Below are 23,344 nucleotides of genomic sequence, written 5' to 3'. Positions count from 1 at the left end.
TTAGTATGACATTTTAGATTTTTCATTTGGGTGATGTTTTTAACACGTGTTCCTAATGGGTTGTTTCCGAAATTAGGTGGGATATACATTTTCATAATAAATATATACACACATGCATAGACAATGAAGAGAAAGAAGGAATATGATGAACAAGTACATAGGATGCTAGGGAAGAGTTTTTTTAAACAAACTATCAGGTAAGGAGAAGGCTAGAGAGCATAGATATGAAGGTCTACATTCTAAATAAAGAAAATAAAGACACAGACAAGTCTGATAAACAAATTCACATCAGAAATATTACATTAAGAAGGGAACAAGAAGAGTCAAAGGATCAAAGAACAGCAGCAGTATAAATGAGTTGATGCAAGAGTTTCTTTCTAACAATATCCTTTTATCAAGAATATCATCACACACATCTTTGTTACCATATACTCATAATCCAAAATCATCAACAAGAAATACTAGTCTTAATAATAGGGATTCTGGAATATGTCTATATATTTAAAGGAAGGCAATTTTTCACTAGTTTTTTAACATGAAAAAATCCAAGTACTTTTGAAAAAAAATTGTTAAGAGAACTTAAAAGCTATGCTACCAACACTACTTTTTCTATAAAAAGTACCACAGGAGTTAGAATAAAAAAGGGCAAATAAGCTTTGTGCTCTACCTTTTTCATACATAAGAAGTCAATAATAATTTAATGACCCCAGGTTCTACTAGAAACAACATTTCCATGAATCAAGAAACTGAAGAAGCACCCTACCTTTGCCTTTTCCAGCTGTGTCTGGGCCTGTCGCTCTGCCTCTCTCCGCACTGCTTCTCTGTCTTCCTCAAGAGAGACATCTGAATCAGATGGACGGCTAGTGTAGGAGTCTGCCGAACCCTGGACAAAAGGAAGACAAAATATTACACAAAGTAAACTGTTACATTTTTAAAAAAAGAAACACATTCATAAAAGTTCAGAATGCTTCTGTTATCTTTCTTTACAGCACTTTGACATAATTCCTAGTTTAATTAATTTTTAAAACTTACAATTCCTAATAGCATCAATGAGAAAAACAGTGAGTATGTAAATTGTTTTAATCCCAGGGCTCTTCTGAAAATCAGCATTCTTTCTTCAGCTCTATACTTGCTGTTTCTCCTTCATGGTAATCAGTATATACCTTTTGCTATGCAGAGCTGGTTTATGTAAAATAACATTAATGGTGTAGTGCAGAGCTGAAGGACATGCAGCTGTTTCAAGGATAGCTTTAGAAAAGCAAGCCACAAATAAGGCCATTTGAGTCTCACTAAAGACAGCATTCAGACTAAAAAATACCAAGTTTTTGTAAGAGCAATCCTTACTCCTGAAAAGGACATAAGTGTCAGCTTTAAACTGTTAATTCTATCTTAACTGCAGAACACTTCCTCACCTGACACTCTCTTTTCCCATCAGAAAAAATAACATGGCACAAATCTATCTCAGCCCTTCAGCAAAAACACAGAAATGACCACAAATCAAATAGCTGCTGACATAATATGTCTGGAGTCTAGCACATGTCCAACCACTGGTCACAATGGCAGAATAAGTATGTAAACAACTTACATCTCTGATTTCCCCCCCTCATTGCAATCGAAAGAATGTAAACTGCCAATTCAGAGAGAATGAAAGCCTTCCCCCTTCCCACCTGCAATGCAAAATATGCTACTGAATTGAAATTGAGAGCTTACACAGATATCAGAATTCTTCAGCCGCCCTCCTTTGGCTCTTTTCAGAAGCCTGATCCAGGTGGCCTTCATTAGCCAAACAGCTTAGTTATTGTCCGCAGCTGCACAGCCCGGCACTGATTCTCATAAAACATGTGCACACTGAACACCGCAGAATCACTGTTCTTTTCCTATCCATGCTCTGCTGCAAGCTCTTTCCTCAATTTTGCAAGTCCTCAATGTCTCTGTTCTACTGTAAGTAAATTTTTAATTTTCCCATGGCACCGAAAAGCAAAGATGTTTAATTAATACAGGGGTGGGGGAAATTCCAGATCCGTTATATTGTAAGAGGTGCTACACTGATGCAATCATCAGCATACTAAAAAAAATCCTGCCTTTGCTGCTATTTTTTTAACTGCCTTTGTTGCCTGTCATTTTTTAAAAAAACTATTTAAAATACAGTGCTTATAAAAGAATATACAAATCCTGTGCAAAATGTAACATTTGCAAGTACAAAGTTCATTTCATCTCTTCAGAGCTCGGGTGTATAGTGGGGGTGGGGTAAGGAGCTTTTCACATCACTGAGCATGCTCCACATGTACAGCCTTTTACGCAGATGCTCACATCACACTGTGTTGCTAGCCTATGTCAAATTACCATTTACTTCTCAAGGGTAAACAGTTGGAAAACAGCAAGGTCTCTGGAAATCTGAAATAGCTAGTATTGTATTTTATTTTTTGTCATTAATCCGTCACAAACTGTATTTATTTCACTGAAAGTCTAGGCTATGTCACATACTGCTCATTCCTGAGGTTTTTTTTTTAAAATGAGTTACAATCATACTGCAAAGATAAACCCCATTTATTCTGCCAGATTAAGAACTGGATTCCCCCCCCCCCCGGTCAACAGCAATGTTGATAGCACATGAATGGCCACTATCACATGCTGAAGGACACATGCTGAAGGATTACAATGTATTTAGTTTTGGGTTTTCAAGTGACAGACAGAGGGAGAGTCCCCTATTACTGATTTCCCATCCATCACTGAGGCCACTGTCACAGACAGAACATGCAGCAGAGATCTGAACAAGGGGCAGAGACCAGAGTTCTTACCCCTGTTACCCAGAACCAAATACGGTTCCCACCTTCAGGCCCTCAGAATGCAATAAGGAACACTTCCAACACCATTCTCCACTATAGGCTCCAGGTTTTTAAGATGGTGGACAAGTCACTCTCAGGGAGATCCCTTTACCTAGAAGAGATGAAATATGTAAACTGAGCATTTTCTCATAAGAATATAAAAAGCTGCTGGATCAGGACAGTGGTCAATCTAGTTCACTATTCTGTTCTCACAGTAGCCAACCAGATGCCTATGGGAAACTTTCAAGCAGGACCTGAGTGCAACAGCACTCTCTCCTCCTGCCATTCCCCCAATTGGTATTCAGATGCATACTCCCTCTGACTATGGGGTATATCCATCATGGCTAATAGTGACTGATAGTGTTATCCTGAATTTGTCTAATCCCTTTTTAAAGCCATCCAAGTTGGTGGGCACCACTACCTCCTGTGGGAATGAATTCTATAGCTTAAGTATGTGCTCCTTGAAGAAATACTTTATCTGTCCTGAATCTTCCAACGTTCAGCTTCACTGGATATCCATGAGTTCTAGTGCTATGAAAGAGGGAGAAAAACTTCCCTCTCTCCACTCTCTCCACACCATGCATAATTTTCTACACTTCTATCATGTTGTCTCTTACTTGCCTTTTCCTTAAACTAAAAAGCTTCAAATGCTGCAACCTTTTGTCATAAGGGAGTCGCTCCATCCCCTTGATAATCATAGTTGCTCTTTTTTGAACATTTTCCAACTCTGCAATATCCAACTCTGCTGGCCCCTGCTTTTCCGACTAGGAGGAGTGCTCGTGTGCATGCACATTCCCATTTTGTTACACCTTCCTCACACACGTAGTAAGAGCCCGCCCGAACCTACTTAAGGGTTGTAAGGGGGTGTGTCTAAGTGCTGTAACAATGTCTTAGTTTTGTGTAGTCATACCTAGTTATGCAGTTTGCAACCTTTATTGCACAATGTGAGCTGTACATTAGGGTGCGCCAAGCAGACTTTCCCAATGATAGGTTAAAAGTGACCTTCATGATCAGTTTGTTGGAGGGGGATGCAGCCAGATGGTCTACCCCTTTGTTATTACAAGATGATCCAGCGTTGGGACAATATGACAATTTACTGCCATGGCAGAGATTTTTCATGATCCACAACAGAAAATAACAGTGGCCTGCCAACTTGGAGTCCTGCACCAAAACAGAGACTCAGTCGGGACTTATACTAATGATTTTCAGATTCTGGAGCAGGAGGTGGAATGGAACAGCATGGCTTTGATGTTTCAGTACCAAAGAGGCCTACATGATGAAGTGCTGGATGAATTGGCTCGAGCTCCAGTCCTCAACTCTTTATTAGAGCTCATTCGGCTATGTCTGCAAATAGACAGCAGGCTTGAAGGTCGCTGTATGGAGCAGAAAGTCTGTTCAGCTCACATATTGCCTCCTGTATCTCTCCCCCACATGTGCTTCTCCAGCAGCGTGGGAACCTCGGCTCAGCCGGGGGTGGAACCTAAATAGATCGGAGGGACGTGGCCATGTCTGACACAGGAGGAGAAAGAGAAATGCCAAAGAGGGGGGCTGTGCAAATCCCAGCTCTCATAGAGGTCCACGAGGTGGGATCCACTGTGAGCAATGGACTTCCTGATAATCCAACCCCACCAAGACTAGCTCTACATCTGCCCCTCTGCTTGAGTTTGCCATCAGGACAAAACATCCATATGCAAGCCATGATGGATTCAGGAGCTTCCAGTAACTTTATGGACTAGGGCTTTGCCAAGCATCACAATATTCCAGCCATCTCATTGGATACGCCATTGGTAGTGAAGACCATTGATCGCCACAATGGTCGGTCACCCAGGCAACTGTATTATTGTGGAGTTACCCAAGCATAATGAACAGCTGTTATTTTACCTTGTCATGCTTCCCTGTGGTCGTGGGAATGACTTGGTAGGCTCCACATTGTCCTACCATTTCCTGGGGGGAGACTTCAGTAAAGTTCCAGTCTGAATATTGCCAACATTACTGCCAGCCTATCGGAACTCCAGCGGTGATAGGAGTAGCTGCTACCACTGGACCTCTTGCTGAAGTGCCCACATTACCAGCCAAATACCAAGACTTTCATGATGTGTTTGACAAGAAAGAAGCTGATCCGTTCCCTCCCCCATCATCCTTACAACTGTGCTGTTGACTTGATACCTGGAGCTAAAATCCCCTCAGGCCGCATGTATTCATTGTCTGAGCGGGAGCTAGCAGCTCTCAAGGAAGTCATTGATTAGGGATGTGCTCAAATTTTGCAAAATTCAAATTTGACACTTATTTATTCACTTTTTTTGCCCTAGCGGTTTTCCTTGGCTGAAGAGGATTTTTTTAAAAAAATCACCTCAAAAATATCAATATTAATATTGATATTTCTCTCAAAATATCATTAATATGGATTTGATATTGATTTTTTAAAAAATCTATGAAAACAATATTTTTGAAAAAAACATGAATAAGTATTACAAATAGCAAACATTGATCCCTTATGAAACAGTACTGGAAGAAAGGTCAATGGAGCGAAAACTGAACCTGTACCAAAATGCAGATCCCATCCCTATAATTGATGTCAACCTAAACAGAGGGTTTATCCACCCTTCCACATCCCCAGCAGGGGCTCCTTTGATCTTTGTGAAGAAAAAGTGTGGTTCACTCCATCCATGTAATGACAATAGGAAATTAAACAAGATCACCATCCCTAATAGCTATCCACAACCCTTCATCAATGAAATGTTAGAGGCTGAGATCAGCTAAAATTTACACTAAACTGGATTTGAGAGGAGCTTACAATCTCGTCAGAATTAAAGTGGGGGATGAATGGAAAAATTCCTTTCAAGGCCAGGTATGGACATTTTGAGTATGTGGCCATGCTGTTTGGCTTAATGAATGCTCCAGAAGTTTCATGAATTTCATTTTTTGAGACTATTTGCATCAATTTGTGATTGTTTATTTAGATGACATCCTCATCTACTCTGACTCCTCTGAGCAGCACGAAGCCCATTTGTGGGAGGTGTTACAGAGCCTGAAAGAGTATCACCTGTGTGCCAAACTGGAGGTGTGGGTTTGATTTTAACCATTCTGAACTTTTTAGGCTACCACATCACATCATCGGGGGAGGAAATGGACCCTGGTAAGGTGCACTGTGTACTTTCCTGGTACCTTCCCAGAACTAAAAAGGATCTTCAGTGCTTTCTGGGATTTGCCAATTATTATAGACAATTTATAGGCACCTTCTCCAAAATGACTGCTCCTTTAAAAGACTATCTCAAAAGTTCAGGACCTTTTCATTGGACTGAAGCAGCTCAACAGGCTTTTGAACACCTTAAAACGCTGTTTGCCTCTGAACCTACCTTACAACATGCTGACCCTCATCTCCCCTTTGTTGAAATGGACATGTCAGATGTGGCCATTGGAGCAGTGTTATTATAGCCAATTCTGAGCAAAATTACAGTCTGAGAGAAGGAACTATTAGCCATTTGTTGTGCATTAGCTGCTTAGTACCATCATCTGGAAGAAGCACAATATGTGGTGGAAGTTCACACTGATCACCAGAACCTTGAAAGTCTCCAGACAGCTCGTATATTGAATCTGCGAAAAGTACGCTGGTCCCAGTTCTTCACCCGTTTCTACATACATTCCAAGCACTCAAAAACACAGAGCTGATGCACTCTTCTGTAAGTTGGAATGCAATGTGCCTAGGCAAGAACCTCCTCTTCATCATATTATACCCTTGGACAAAATCATAGAGGCTGCTTGTACTGATACCTGTATAGAAGAGGTGCGAACAGCCCATTTGCTCAAGATTGAATGCGAGAACTACATGGAAGCTGCCCAGTTGTTTATTCCACACATATTCCAGTTGCATGACCTTCCCAACAGTCTTGGATCGAGACCCTTAGTTTACTGCCTGGTTTTGGTATGTCTTACTCCAGTTGCTGGATATTGAACTTTGCTTATCTTCTGCCCACCATCTTCAGGCAGATTGGCAAACAGAGAAAATTAATGGCACTCTGGAGCAATACCTCCGCTGTTATGTCAACTACTCAGTGCATTCTTCCACTCTTCCACTCCACAGACACTTTTCTTTGCCAACTATGGATATCATCCATGGTCCTTTCAGAATCTCACCTTTATGTTGGCTGTTGGCAGCTGACCAACATTGGCAAGCAGGTCCAGAGATCCAGGTGGGAGACTGAGTATGGCTCTCAATGCATTATCTGTCAACCTCTTGTTGACCATTGAACCGCACTGTCACTGAGTCTGTTTTCCATCAAGTCTGAAAAACTGTAACTAGGGGGAGTTATGTCTTTGCCCAGTCTGGGAACGGACTGCGAAGGCCGTTGCTATGGTAGCCATCGCGATAAACTGGGAAAAGTTCTAGCAGCTATCTGTGTTAAGCTGAGTCTTCTGTGTACTGCCTCGGAACTGAGAGGTTGTCTTCTGTGTTTACCTTTGGAGAGAGATGTCCCAGAAGGGGGGGTGACTGAAGAAACTCAACATGTATTTACTCTTAAGCCTTTGGCCATAATGTCTTAATAAAGACTCTTAACATGCTCTAATGCTTTGAAGAAGTTTCTTGCTCAACTTTACTCCAACGTAATGTATGCTGTTTCACGCAACAACGGACACACGTCAACACCTCTACCCCATGCCACACACTGGAAGCAAGATGAGTGGGGCCTTTTTGAAGTGGAGGCACAGATCAACCCAGTGGCCTATTGACTACGTTTGCCGGCCTCCATGCAGATTCACATAGTGTTCCACTGACTCTAGATGAATGACTTCGCCTCTATCAGGAGTCTGAAACTCCTCCAGCACCAATACTGAACGCTGGACAAGAAGAATGTGAGGTGGAACAAATCCTTGATTCTCGCCATCGCAGGAGGAAGCTGCAGTACCTGATCCATTTGAAAGGCTTTGGACCAGATGAAAGATGCCGGGAAGCAGCTTCTGACATCCACACTCTGGACTTTGTGACAGAATTCTATGAATGTTACGCAAATAAAGCTAAATGTCAAGACTGGGGGGAAGACTTGCAAGGGAGGGGGATGATGTCATGAGCCCTGCAGAGCAGTCATGGAATGATGATGAAGAAGAGAACGAAGATGCAGAATGGGACCCAGGGGAGCGTCCAAATAATTTGCAACCAGGAAGTGTTGAGGCAGTAGGCTTCAGTACTTTTGACAGTGACGTCTCCTCCCCCTTAGCTCCAGTTACAACAGAAGGAAAGTCAGCTGAGCAGGAGCCTGTCGCTACTTCTTCCCTCCACCCTCCTCTCCTCTCAAGGCACTGCTGCTGTGCACACCTCCTCTAGAGGAGGAGGATCTCGATGAAGTGCCACTGGCCCCATAGCCCTTGGCATGCAGGCAACATGCGATAGCAGGCGCAGCTGGCCCCCACTTTCCCACCTCAAAGGAGTGCTCACATGCAGACACACTCCTGTTCTGTGATGAGATACGCCTGGTGCCAACATTATTATCTTTTCGGCGCCAGGTGAAAACCTTCCTCTTCTCCCAGGCATTTTAGCATTTTAGCTTTTTAGCATTTTAGCATTCTAGCACTTTAGTATTTAATATGCATTTACTATATGTTTACTTATGTTTTAATTCTTGAATAGTTAATTTATTTTTAATTGCTAATATGTGGTTTTAATTGTATGGCAGTTGTTTTGTTTTTGTTGTGCACCGCCCAGAGAGCTTCGGCTATGGGACGGTATATAAATTTAATAAATAAATAAATAAGACACCTTCCTCATGCAGGTAGAAACAGCCCACCCGAACCTATTTAAGGATTGTAAGGGGCTGTGTCTAATTGCTGCAACAATGTCTTAGGTTTGTTTGTTTATTATTTGATTATATATCCCGCCCTTCCTCCCAGTAGAACACCACTGCAGCAAACAAAAGCACTAAAAACACTTTAAAACATCATAAAAACAGACTTTAAAATATATTAAAGCAAATAATCTTTAAAAACATTTTTAAAAGCTTTTAAAACATCATTAAAAAAATAAAAAGTTTAAAAACATATTAAAAAGCAATTCCAACATGGATGCAGATAAGGTCTCAACTTAAAAGACTTGTTGAAAGAGGAAGGTCTTCAGTAGGTGCTAAAAAGGTAACAGAGATGGTGCCTGCCTAATATTTAAGGGGAGACAATTCCACAGGGTAGGTGCCGCCTCATTAAAGATCTGTTTCCTATGTTGTGCTGAACAGACTTCCTGATAAGATGGTATCTGCAGGAGGCCCACACCTGCAGAGTGCAGTGATCAACTGGGTATACAAGGGGTAAGATGGTCTTTCAGGTATCATGGTCCCAAGCATACACCAAAATTAGAACCTTGAACTTAGCCCGGTAGCTAATAGGCAGCCAGTGCAATTCTTTCAGCAGTGGGGTGACATATTGGCAATACTCTGCACCAGTGAGCAGTCTCACTGCCACATTTGCACCAGCTGCAGCTTCTGGACCAACCTCAAGGGTAGCCCCACATAAAACGCATTACAGTAATCCAGCCTGGAGGTTACCAGTGCATGGACAACAGTGGTCAGGCTATCCCAGTCCGGAAACGGACGCAGCTATCTTACCAGCCGCAGCTGGTAAAAGGCACTCCTAGCCACAGAGGGCACCTGGGCCTCTAGCAACAAAGATGAATAAGGAGCACCCCCAGACTACGGACCTGCTCTTTCAGAGGGAGTACAACCCCATCCAAAGCAGGCAACTGATCAATTATCTGAACTTGGGAACAACCAACCCACAGCTTCTCTGTCTTACTAGGATTCAGACCCAGTTTACTGACCCTCATCCAGCCCACCACCAAGTCCAGGCACCAGTCCAGGGCTTGCATGGCCTCTCCCGATTCAAATGTTACAGAGAAATAGAGCTGGGTACCATCAGTGTACTGCTGACAGCTCACCCCAAATCGCCTGATGACTACTCCCAAGGGCTTCATATAGATGTTTAAAAGCATGTGGGACAAGATAGTACCCTGCGGCACCCCACAGCACAAATGCCAGGGGTCTGAAATATAATAATCCAGTGCTATTCTCTGAAAACGAACCTGGAGATAGGATTGGAACCTCTGTAAAACAGTGCCTCCAATACCCATCTCACCAAGTCGGCCCAGAAGGATACCATGGTCAATGGTATCAAAAGCCGCCAAGAGATCAAGTAAGAATAACAGGGTTGCACTCCCCCTGTCCTTCTCCCGATAAAAGGCGACCAAGGCCTATTCAGTCACATAACCAGGCCTGAACCCAGATTGGAATGGGTCAAGATAATCTGTTTCATCCAACAGTACTTGCAATTGCTGTGCCATTACCTACCCTAAGAAGGGGGTATCTGCGACCGGGTGGTAGTTGTCACAGACCAATGGGTCCAGCATGGGCTTTTTCAGGAGCAGTCGGATGATGCATTGACCACACCCTGGATCCACTCGGTCAAACCCCCTCGGCAAGCTTTAATAAGCCAAGAAGGGCAAGGGTCAAGACAACACGTTGCTGGCTGCATCATCGCAAGTATCTTGTCTACATCATCAGGCCACATCAACTGAAACCATTCCCAAGAAGTTGCAGCAGACATTGTACTAGATATCTCACTGGGGACTACAGCAGATGGGGATGGGGATCAAGATTGCTATGGAGGCAAGCAACTTTACCCTCAAAGTGCCTTGCAAACAATTCACAGTTTGCCTCCAAAGGGTCTAAAACTCCATTTCTTGGAGTTGATGTCAACAGACTCCTGACAATACGGGAAAGCTCCACTGAATGGCTATTTGAGGATGCGATGGTGGTAGAGAAGTGGGCCTTCTTCACTGCCCTCACTGCTGCACAGTTATGTTGTTTCACTTGTGCCCAATCAGCCTCACAGCACGTCTTTCACCATTTGCGCTCTAGCCATTGCCAAGCCTGTTTCATTGCCCTTAGCTGACTGGTGTACCGAGGTGCAAACCGGGCTCCACAATGCCGGAGAGGGCGCTCAGGGGCAACTGTGTCAAGAGCCTGATGCACCTCGCTGTTTCACAGCATGACAAAGGCTTCAACAGGGTCACCTGCTCTATCTATTGGGAACTCCCCCAGGGCATTCAGAAATCCTGTGGATTCCATTAGTCTCTGGGGCGGACCATCTTAAGCAGTCTACTACCCCTGCAGGGGAGGATCAGAGCCATAAGTCTCAGCTTCAGCAGGAAGTAGTCTGACCATGACAATGGGGTGACATCCCCCCATCTCCAGACCACCCCTTCCTTCATCTGGAGCAAAAACCAAGTCAAGCCCTATGTGTCGAGCATGTGACAACCCCATGGAGGCCATGAAGTCCTGAGCCAGAACACTAGAGGCAGGCTCAGCATGGACATTAAAATCACCCAGCACTATCATTCTGGATTCCTCAAATACCATAGCTGAGATGGTTCCCACTAGCTCGGTCAGAGAAGCTGCCAGGCAGCAGGGTGGACGGAACACCAGCAGCAACAGTTTACTGTCTCCTTGGCCCGACACCAGGTGCAGGCCGTCACAGTCAGCTTCAGGACAGAGTGGTTTCCTGGTGGCAAGACCTGGAAGTTCTGTAGACCAAAGCAACTCCTTTCCCCCCCCAGTCCCTGCAGCCTGTGCTGATGTTGCACCAAGTATCACAGTGAGCAAAGCTGGGTCAGATCAACTCCTCCCAGCTCATCCACCCAGGTGTCAGTAATGCATACCAAATCAGCACCTTCATCCATGATCAAATTATGGATGAGAGTGGTCTTATTGTGTACTGATCTGGCGCTAAACAACAACACACAGTCCAGTGGGCACAGCAAATGATCAACAAGGAACCCATCCATGAGAGGAGTGGGAGCAAGGAACAAGGTGTAGATAGACTTGCCCTCGTCTTTTATGGTTGTTCACCACCTCTCCATGGCTATACATCCCTCTACCCATGATCACTGAAATTGGGATGGCATCACCCATATTCTTCCTTACTAAGACTCCTCCTAAACACCTAATATGGCCCCAACAAGAGCCCACCAACAAAACCTGCCTGAACCAGCTATCCCAGTAGGCCTCTGAGAGAATTGGGAACAGTTAGACCCACTCAATATCACACAGCACACCTACTCCCCCCTGTCTCACACCCAGGGAGGGCTAGCCTTCTGCCAGTTACAGACTCTCAATCTGAAGGGATCTCGTGACTTTCTCCTATCATTCAGTTCACTGCACAGGCTCTCACCCTGCACCAGAACTACATATGCACCATACAACCTCCCCACTACCAATCTCCTCCAGATTGGTTAAAAAAAATAGCCCTCAGGCCTCCCCAAAGGGACATTCCCTTTGGTGTCACCCCTTTGGTGATGACCCCACCAGTGGCAGACCTGCTGTCCAAGGGCAGCCAGGCTTTTATGTCCCCAACCCAGCCAGGAGCTGATGCAAGAGGCTGCAAGATTAACTGCAGCCTCTCTCTGGAGTCAGGGTCAGGCAGGGGGTCCCAGTCCTTGCGGCACTTACCAGGGACTTCAGCTGACTCAAGAGACAGCAACCCAGAGGAGCAAGCAAGCAAGCACCCACATCTATCCTCTTATTCCATGACTGCTAAACTTACTCAGTTGTCTTTGGTGAGATATTTGTTGAAAGCTCATGTTGCCTCTGACCGTCATGGAAAGTGAGAATGATGATATTGTTGGAGAAGCACACCCTTTACTGATCTTAGGGTTCTGGCAAATGTCCAACCAGTCGAGCTTTCCCTGCCAATCCCTAACCACATGCTGGAAGCAGTATGCAAAGAAAAGAGGCAATGCTCTGTATGACCTTCATCCCCCTCCCCTTCATGAACTCTTCTAAATATTTCATTGTTGCCATGAAACATGTTTCCATGTTTCCGCTAGTTCTCTAATTTACTTTTTCCCTTTCAAAGCAAATAGCAGCCATGTACTTATTTACATGTGAAAAGGTAAAAGGGCTGCACTGGCAACTGTTGTTGTGGAGACTAAAGTTGTTCCCTATCCCTAGTGTCTCTAACCATGAAGAATCAAACCTACCCCTTTTGTTTATTAAGAAGATTTATATCCTACCCTTTCAGTACATTTGCAGTGTTCATAGGAGCTTACAACAATTAAAACAACAATCTCTTAACAAAACAATACAACATAATATACAGTAAATATTCTCAGCAGCTAAAAGGCTTAACTGAGTTCACCATATAAAACATCTGCTCAGAAAGACAAAAGGTTGCCAGAACAGAAAGATTTTCACTAATCAACAAAAAATGGCAATGAAGGGGGCCAGGTCAACCTCATGGGGCAGCCTCATTGCCGCCCTGGGTTCCACCTGGGAGGGTAGGATAGAAATCAAATAATAAAATAAATAAATAAATAAATAAATAAATAAAATACAAAGGTCTACAGGTGGGAAACAAAAGAGGTCTCTTCATCAGATCTGAGGAAGCGGTCCCTAAGGTACTCTAGACTTGAGCCATTTTAGGACTGTAAATTGTGCCTGGCAACCATGGCAACTTTTGCAATTTAGGTCAAGAAGCATCCTTGGTGCCACATTCTGGACCAAATGAAGTTTCCAAGCATTCTTTAAAGGGAGCCCCATGTACAGTGCATTGCAAATCAAGTTTGGATGTAATGCACTAGCAGGCAGGTTTCACCTTCTCAGCAGGGCTGTGGAGTCGGTACGCCAAACCTTCGACTCCGACTCCTCTATTTTTCTACTGTCCAACTCCAACTCCTTCATAAATGGCAAATGTATATTAACTAGTAATAACAAATTTACTGTAGTAAAATGGTAGCACAAGGCATTTCATCACCACCACGTGAATCATCAGGCTAGATTGATAGAACATAAAATATATTTATTTGATTAAAATTTCTGAACAAGAAAACTTTCCTAAATTCCCATGAAAGTTTTTATTTTGAAGCCGGAGTCAGAGTCGGTACATTTCTACTCCAACTCCACCCAAAATTGCTTCCGACTCCAACTCCACAACTCCAACTCCACAGCCCTGCTTCTCAGGAATAGGTGCAACTGGCACACCAGCCTAAACTGGGCAAAGACACCTGGGGCCACAACCACTATCTGGGTATCCAGATGCAAAGCTGAATCAAGGAACACTCCTAAAGTGTGAACCTGATTCTTCAAGGGGAATTCTACCCCAGCTTGAATTACTGTTCTAGAATCTGCCACTCTACTAACCAGGAGTACCTTTGTGTCTTCTGGACTAAGCTTCAGTCTATTAGCCCTCATCCAGTCCATTACAGGCACTGATTCAGGTTACAAGCAGCTTTTGTTGTTTGGTGAAAAGCAGTACAGCTGCATGTCATCCGCATATTGGTGACAATGCATGCAAAGTCTCTGGTCACTGTCTCTCAGTGGTTCCATGCAGTTGTTTAATAACATGGCAGACAAAACTGAACCTTGAGGGGCACCATGCACCAATGGCCAAGTTGCTGAACAGGAGCCTGTCAATGCCATATTCTGGAACTAACCCCCAAGGAAGGACCAGAATGACTGTGAATGGTGTATCCCAAGCCCATCCCAGGAAGACAGTCCAGAAGGATATCATGGCTGAAGATAATGAATGTCACCAAGAGGTCCAGCAGAACCAACTGTGACATATCCATCTATCCAGCTCCTGACATAGATCATCTACCAAAGCAAACCAAAGTTTTCTCAGTCCCAGACCTGATACTGGACTGAAATGGAAATACATATTTTGTTTCATCTGGTACCTTGTCCAGAAATAACAGACTTCAGACTGGCGGGAAATTATCCAACATGATGAAATCAAGAAATGGTTGTTGTTGTTTTAGTAAAGGTCTCACAGCTATCTTCAGGGTGGATGGAATTACACCTTCTTCCAATGAGGCATTTAGGACTCTCCTTAACTACTTTACTAAGCTGTCTCCTGGCTGCCTTAATCATTTTCCAACATGATGCACAAATAACACATGACTATATATTTAACTACAATAAATATTAATACAGTTACAAAGTTTCCTTAGCTGATGTCATTCTTTGATATAAACTTAATGGAGTATGGGAACTGCTATATATAATGGCTAGTAAACTAAAATCCTAAAATTAGAACATTCTATATTCCAAGTAGAATTAGAATATAGCTTTATTGTGACTGTCTAAAACAAATTTGCTAGCATCTGCCAATGGAAACTTCCTTCCAAAGCTTCAGAACCAAACAGAGGAATTTTTGGGGTGGGGGGTGGGAGGTACAGCTGGAAGAAAAAGAATAACCTCTCCTCCTCGTGCACTGTGTTCCTGATGGAAATCACTTCCCACATCTGTAATTAACTAAAGAAAACAAGCAACATAGCTGCACGCTGTGCATTGTGTAATTTAGCCTTTACTACTTCTGAACAGTGACGCTCCATTTAGCTATAGCAGCCAAAAGCCATTGAAAGAATTCCTCTTTTTTATTTAAGCTTGTGGCCATCACCACAGCTGTGCCCCATCATAATCTAGATGGAGGGCACGATTTGGAGTGCTCATCCAATGATTTGGAGTGAAGTGTCACCAATATGCTGATGACACCAGGCTCTACTTCTTCTCATCATTTGAGTCAGATGAGGTTGTGGAAATCCTGAAGGCTAACATTTGGTAATAAGGTGGATGAGAGCCAATAAACAGAAGCTTTATGCTTGTCTTGCTACTAGATGGTTCTCTAGTTCAGGGTGATGGTATTTAACTAGTTCTGGATGGAGTTACACTCTCCCCACTAGAACAGTATTATTTTATTGATTGATTGATTGATGTCCCGCCCTTCCTCCCAGCAGGAGCCCAGGGAGGCAAACAAAAGCACTAAAAACATCATAAAAACAAACTTTAAAACAGATTAAAACAAAACATATTTAAAAACATTTCTTAAAAAAAGCTTTCAAGACATCTTCTAAGATTAAAAACATTTTAAAAAGAAGGTTTAAGAACATACTAAAAAGCAATTCCATGCACTGGTAACATCCTATCTGGACTACTGATCAAGGTTTATTCTAATGTGCAGCTAGAAACATTTTGTGTAATGTCAAAAAAACTGTGATGTGAAATAAGTTTTTGTGCAGTTGATCATATGGGATTTAATAAGGAGACAGGTAGTTTCTAAAAAAGAGATTAAGAAAAGATAAAAAGAAATAGGTCATTATCTTCATTAAGTACTGGTTCCTTTCAAATCTTTATAACCTTATACTACTAGTCAGTGCTTTTTTGATTAAAAAAATGAGGTGCCAGTAATAAATTGATAAAAGTACTGAGGGGGGCAGCACAACATGGCTAGCATAGGCAGCAAAAAAAGAGTTGCAGGTACTCCGTATTGATGAATACTATCATAAAAAAGCTCTGGTAATAGTATATTATGGAATAAATTACTTGACTAATTTGGGGGTGGGCAGTGTGCTGGCTGCTTGTGTAGTAGGGAAAAAAAGCTTTGGAATAAATTCTGCTACTAATATGTTTTATATGTGGGTCTGCTTTTGAAAATGATCCAGAAGCTTCAAATTAGAACCAAATGCAGTGATCAGATTTTTGGTGTCACTTGGATCACATTTCTCTAGTTTTAAGAAAACTTCAGTGGCTCACATTCACTGTCAGGCCCAATTCAAAATACCTGTGCTTACCTTTAAAGCACACTAAATGATTTGGGACTAGGATTGCCAGGTTTCTGGTTTTCACCAGGAGACTCTGGTTTTGGGGGGTTCTCTCTGTCTGTTGAAGAGGGCAGTTTATTTGTCTAATGCATAGCCTATTTTGAAAACCCTCCCAATATGGAGCTTTATCCTATACTCACTTTTCTGGGACTAAAGCTGCAACACTAATCCCACATTCAGGGAGTAAACCCCACTGAATTCAATAGGACTTTTGAGTAGCCATGGTTAGAATTGTGCTGTAAATTAATGGGACCTTTGAGTGAACATATCAAGTGATTGTGTTTGTGTTGTGAATCTTTCTCTCCCCCCTCCAATCTTATTTTTAAAGCAATTAGGCAGGCCTTACTTAGGTTATCACTGCTTTTATTATGTAGGAAACTAATACTGATTTTTTTAAATAGTTCTGTAATGACCAATTGGTTTTGACAATTTAACTATTTTATGAGGCCTATGTAGTTTTACATCTCCAGTGTGTATATGAAGTTTTCCCAACAACTCTGTGAGGTACGGTTGCCGACTGGAAACCAAGGCAGCTCACAACAAAAAATAAATCCATTTAAAATCCAATAACCATAAAAACAAGTATAAAACAGTTGCAAAACAGCTTAAAGGGCATGATTCTGAATTTTGGGTTGGGTGAGTGAAGTTCCTTATCACTTTAGGTTGCACACTCCCTGTTTGAGTAAGCCCCATTGAATACGCTAGGACATGCTTCTGAGTAAACATGCATAGGATTACACTATAAATATCTTTACAGGTTGTGCAAATAATAAACACCTTTGACAATCATAACACTGTAATATCTTAGATTGCCCAGAAAGTGATCATTTACCTACACTCTTGTCCATTTTTATACAAGTTCCCCTATTGTGTCCTATACTCATTGACATAAGAGCGAACAATTAATAGTGGGAAACGATTACGATGGTCTTCCTCTGTCAGTGAGTCAGTCCAGGATCATTTGAATGGTTCTTATTTTTTGGAAGTGCGTCATAATATTGCAGAAGGTCATTTAGATCCTATAGAAGATATTTTGGTTATTTCTAATGCTTTAAGGCCATTTAACAAGAACAGCTCACCAGTCTAGAACGGCCTCCCATAAAGAAGGGTAGTATGATACTGAATGCAGACAAGCAAAAAAGAATCTTGCTTAATTAACTAGGAGGGTAAGGCAGCTGAAACTGGAAGATGACCTGGAGGTACTGGCTATTTAGCCTATAAGGACCTTCTTAGAAAGAAAAAAAGGAGATACATGGCAGATCAATGGAAAGAGATAGGGCTGGCAGCCCAGGAAAAGAATGAGAGAAAATGTTGGGATATGATCTCAGTTAAGGGATTAAATCCAATATTGGAGGCATGTATTTCAGCAAACGCTTGGCATACCTACTATAGTAACATCTTTGGAAGTGATAAAAACAATGGTACTAACTACCCAACTCCTAATCTGGATTTGCTGGCAGCACTTCCAGAATGACCCCAGTCACAGAACAAGTGAGCAAATGTATTCACACCCTAGCAGCAGGTGAAGCACCTGGTGAGAATATGATCCCACCGGAGGTTTTTAAGAGTAATTCTGAATAGTGGGCTCCTCTCTTGACTAAATTATCCTCCTGTATTAATACCACAGGGGTTTTCCCCAAGGGATGGAAATTGAGTATAATTCTTCCAATTTATAAGAAAGGAGATAAATCTAAACCTCAGAACTACCGACCAATTAATTGATTGGATGTCAGCTCTAAGATTTATAGTTGCTTCCTCCTCCTGAAGTTGACAGGCTGGGCAGATGAAAATAATATTCCTCATCAGGAACAAGCTGGATTTAGGAAAGGCCATAGCACACTAGACCAGATCTTTATGTTACATCATTTAATTCATAAATATACCAGCGGCCCTTCTAGGAGGCTTTGTGCTGCTTTTACTGACTTCTCCTCAGCCTTTGACTCAATCAATAGGAACCAATTGTGGGATAAGCTTGTAGGGACTAATATTGATAAGAGACTGTTGTTTCCGATTTGGGAACTTTACACAAATATAATTACAAGGGTAACAGTCAACACAGACGGAAGGCTGACGGAGGAAATTTCTATGATCAAAGGAGTTAAACAAGGCTGTTTGCTAGTACCCCCCCTGTTTAATCTTTATATTAATGACATGTTACCTGAGTTAAACTGCCCAGAGCATTTCCCTCCATCAATAGGTAACCGTAAAACTGCTATGCAGATGATTTGGTACTGTTATCTATGAACAAAATTGGGCTGAAGAGAAGTTTGAATAAACTTTATGATTATTGTCAAATAGAACAGCTTGTAATTAATTATGCTAAATCTAAAGTGATGGGTTTTGGCAGACACCCCCGCAAGAATAACTGGAGTCTAGGTGGAAACAAGCTAGAACAGGTTTCCTCCTTTAAGTACCTTGGGATATATTTTGATGAGAAAAATTCTTGGACCATTCACCTACAGAATGCTAAAATTACAGCACAGAAAACAATCCAAGCTATTCTATTTTTTATTATTATTATTCTAGGGGGGAAAGGTTGATAAATCCAGCACTGAAAGCATTCCTTGGGACAGTGGCCACTCAAATCCAATATGGTATCAAAATCTGGGGGATAAGGCAGAACAACTTGAAGGAGTTGGAGGTCTGCCAAAACAAGTTTCTGAGATATTTATTAGCAGTACCCCCAGGGACCCCAGCCCCATTTCTTAGGACACAGACAGGCATGGTATCAGTTAAAGTTAGGGCTCAGCTTCTGTATTATAAGAGCATTTTGGATATGACAGAAGACTGCCTTCCTAAGCTCTGCTTGAGAGAACAATGGAAGAAGGGTGGATAGACCAAGTTATGCCAAGAGTTGCTGATCTCTAAAAACCTCCCACCAGATATTTTTATCATCCTGGGAATCAAAAATAAATTGAGAGATTGGATATACAGGATGGATAGCAATAAGAATTTAGATTTAATCAAATCTTCATTTTTTCTTATTTTTATTGTTTGTTGAAAACAAACCATGAAAGAGCTCAATATCTACAAATGCTTACCTTTGCTTCTCTGAGGATTGCATTCACAGAATTACAATTTCAGCCTATGCCCTCAGGCTTTTTGGATGGAAGATATATGCGTGTTCAAGAAATCTATGGTTCTGTATTTGTGGTGGGGGAGATGTAGAGGATATTTCACACTATCTACTATACTGTCATTTATATCAAATTCCCAGGGAGAGATTTCTGGGACAGATTTTGACATCTACAGGGTGAGACTACCTTTGTGAAAGTATGTTGGTTACTGTCAGATTGTGATCCATATGTTACATACAAAATAGCTTTGTTTGCTAAAGCAGCAAAATGTATTTGTGCAGTTATTTTGAGTGCAATTGCAGTGGATTGTACAAGGGATTTGTTAAATTGAATTTGTCTGTACTTCATTACTGTACACATATTTTCTTACTTGGTTTGTAATGGCTTTTAGTCAAATACAATAATACATATATATATATATATTCCTTCATACTATGACTGGATATGTATCTGATTTCATACTATGGTTGTACATTATTATTTCCTGTACATTTTACGTGTGCCCTTTTTCCTCGAGGTGGTCATGGTCCCCCTCTGTTGTTTTCACCCTGAGGGGCAGTTTAGGCTGAGTGATGGTGAGTAGCCCATGGTGACCTAGTAAACTTTGTAGTTGATTTCCATTTTAAAAAATTAATTAAAACAATTTACTTGCAGGCAAAGTTTATGAAGTAATGCAGATCCACACAATGCATTTAAAGAACATCCAACTCACATTTAAAGTGCATGACTTCCCTTAAAGAATCCTGGGAAGTGTAGTTTCCCCCTCACACTTACAGTTCCCACCACCCTTAAGAAACTACAGTTCCCATGATTCTGTGGTGGGATTCATGTATTTCAAATGTGTGTTGAGTGTGCTTTAAATGAATGGTGTGGATCTGCCTTACGTATGATATGCATTTATTAGTGAATTGAAAAGGACAATTTTAAAAGATACTTTTTTAAACAGTGGAAAGGCTTTCGCTCAGTGGTCAGGCATATGCTTTTCATGCAAAGGTCCAAAATCCAATCTCTGGAAAAGACTATTGCCTGGAATACTGGAAAGCCAATGCTATTGCATGTCATCAGTACTGCTAGATGGTACCAAATGGCCTGAGTCGGTATAACACAGATTCCTTTGTTCTCCCTCAAAAGAGGAAAGAGACCCAAGGGCCACAGTGACTCCAAATGTATTTATGTATTTTATTTACAACATTTATATACCACTTTATCAAAAAAAACCCACAAAACAGTTTACAGAAGGAATTAAACCAGTAAAATTATTGACAAAACAGTTAAAGACAGGTATTTAAAAACATTCAAAACAATAAAACCAACAATGAGTTAAAAACAGATAAAAAACAAAATAGCTTCTACATGCCTGGGTAGGCTTGCCTAAACAAAAATGTTTTTAGCAGGTATCAAAAAGAGTACAATTAAGGTGCCTGCATTATGTCTATAGGGAGAGAGTTCCAAGGCACAGGTGCTGCCACACTATGTGGGACACAACATGGAAAGCACACCTTGAATTTGGCCTGGTAGCAAATTGGCAACCAGTGCAAATTTCATAGCAGCCACAGCATTCTGGACAAACTGCAGCCCTCAGGTCAGGTTGTGCTGCATGGGAATTTTTGTGACCTTGGCTAACTGGCTGCTAGGATTTTTTAAGTTTTGTTTTTTGGTTAGGAATCCTGACGTTGTGGGATGCTGAGTTTTCTGCCTTACTCACAGGAATCTTGTTGTGGTTGGTATGGTATTGCATTTAGGAAATCATCACTGTCTTTTGTTTTTGTTTTTCTATTTGCATTTCATTTACCTTTAACCTCATTCCCTTACATCAATCGAAGTAACAACAGTGGTTCCATGTGCTCAGCTCAACCCCCTTAAACTCTCTGATGATACACTTTGTAGGTTGCGTGATGGTTTGTTTCTTGCCCAATAGAGGCAAAAGAGAACTCGTATACTGGGAACTGTGGCTGCAACTGCTGTTCCCAAGCTACTGCCTGTGAAGGTAGACCAAACCATGTGTGTTTTCTCTCTGTTAATTATTACTCACAGGACTTAGGTTGGCTGTCAAAGTGAGTTTATAGCAGCCCACACAGTAGGCAGAAAAGAGTAGAGAATCTTCTTACTCTTACTCATTTCTCAAACCTCTTTGAGAAATGAGGGGTCAAAAGGTTTGGAGCAGCCATGTTAAAAGGTAGGGACAGGGTATTCCAGGCAGGAGGTTGCCAATCCTGCTTGGATATGGATATCTTTACGGAGGATCCCTAGTCAAGCAAACAGTACGGTCCTAACCCTATCTACTCAGAAGTAAGTCCCATTGAGTTTTATGAGACTTAGTCCCTTAGTAAGTGTATTGAGAATTGCAGCCTTAAGGGGCATCCATCTTTACTCCTGAGTGCTCCCAACTAACAACTCCACAAAATTAGGCTCCCTTTTTCCTACAATGGCCTACTGGTGACTGGCTTGGTCTGAAGGCACTTATCAGAAGCAAGTAGGCTAGATTAAATGTTTGCTACCCAGGCAAGTGAGAAGGAATGATTCCATCATTTCAGCTGGTCCTGAAAACACCCTCATTTAGCTAATATTTCTATCTTAATTTCCAATAAGAGAATTTTTTTTGTTTGAATGGTATGTTCCAAGCAACTGTGATTGATGCTTAATGACATCACTTGGGCCCACCCCTGAGACATCACTAGGGCCCATCCCTGAGATTCTTCTGACCTGACAACCTTACTTGGGACCCAAGAAACTGAAGGCCTTGGTCTGATCCAGTAGAGCTCTTCTTATGTTCTTGCACAATCATACGCTCCACAGACCTTGGGAAACAGTAGCAGTGTCCCAGTATCACCTTCTGATATTTTGTATCTCAGGAATAAGCTGAGCCCCAACATGCCCCAAATTCCCCTCCCTTCAAGATGATAAAAAGGATACCATGGTCAATAGTACCAAATGCTACCAAACGGTCCAAAAGAACATTCAGGGTCTCCCCCACTCTATTCATTTCACAACCACAGATGGGAACAATTTCTGTGCCAAATCCAGATCAGAAGGCACCTATCTAATCAGTTTCAGCAAATTACTGTGGAGTAAAACTCTTCAGGTGAATAGCTCATTTTCCTGATTTATATTGAGAAGCTATTTTAAAATGTCCCAAGGGACAAGCTGCCCACAAAAATCAATGGAGAAATCAAATATGTTAATGTAGCTGGGTGTAGGCACAAATGTGTCTACCTCCCCAACACTAAATTGATTTTAAAAAATAAAATGGAGAAAAGAAAACAACATAACAGATCAATGAGGACTCAGCCTGCTCAGTGGACATGGAATGCTGATTGTCTGTTGGAGTTGAGAAAAGAAAAACACTGGGGTGAAGTGCGGTAGGACAAATGGAACGGCTGGGAATCATAATTTTGTTGCAGGGCCCCATTTGTTAAATATAAAAAACATTCTGACATAATTTGCTCTGAAAATATAAATGGAAAATGGAAAAAATATTAAAATTCTTATAATAAATGAAAAAGAAAACTGCAGTGTTATCAAAATATACACTTCCTAGTCTGCACATTAAATGGCAAATCATTCCAAAGCTAACTAATAACACAATGCCTTTTAAGAATTAAAATGCAGGGATTCATATCCAAAACATATGTGGTTGCAAACAACAGTATACAAACAACTCAACATGGGAAGTGAAATCTCTCAGAGCTTTTATTCATTTCTCAGTGAGAAGATTCTATAATTGCAGGTTCCAATGTCTTAGTAATTACATTAGTCATTACCACGAGGTTACTTCAGTGTGCCCTTACCCTGAAACAGCTGATTAGAAC

The 23,344-nt window shown here is 41.7% G+C and overlaps 1 protein-coding gene across 5 annotated transcripts in view; it reads right to left on the bottom strand.

Annotated features, from left to right (window-relative positions):
• CACNB2 (calcium voltage-gated channel auxiliary subunit beta 2) overlaps window positions 1–23,344 on the bottom strand; it is a 163,359-nt gene that overhangs the window by 118,796 nt on the left and 21,219 nt on the right. The window contains exons 1-2 of one of the 5 annotated variants that reach the window (XM_061587866.1): window positions 1,711–1,846; window positions 764–883 (exon numbers count right to left, since the gene is read on the bottom strand). In XM_061587866.1, the coding sequence (XP_061443850.1) occupies window positions 764–883; window positions 1,711–1,779 (189 nt within the window). In that variant the 5' untranslated portion in view covers window positions 1,780–1,846. Of the gene's footprint in view, window positions 1–763; window positions 884–1,032; window positions 1,126–1,710; window positions 1,847–23,344 lie in introns of those variants that run through there. The other 4 variants (XM_061587869.1, XM_061587865.1, XM_061587868.1 and 1 more) reach the window with 4 other exon arrangements.

The sequence above is a fragment of the Rhineura floridana genome, chromosome 10, assembly GCF_030035675.1.
Source record: "Rhineura floridana isolate rRhiFlo1 chromosome 10, rRhiFlo1.hap2, whole genome shotgun sequence".
Classification (NCBI taxonomy): domain Eukaryota; kingdom Metazoa; phylum Chordata; class Lepidosauria; order Squamata; family Rhineuridae; genus Rhineura; species Rhineura floridana.
This window is presented reverse-complemented; position numbering and strand designations above follow the sequence as displayed.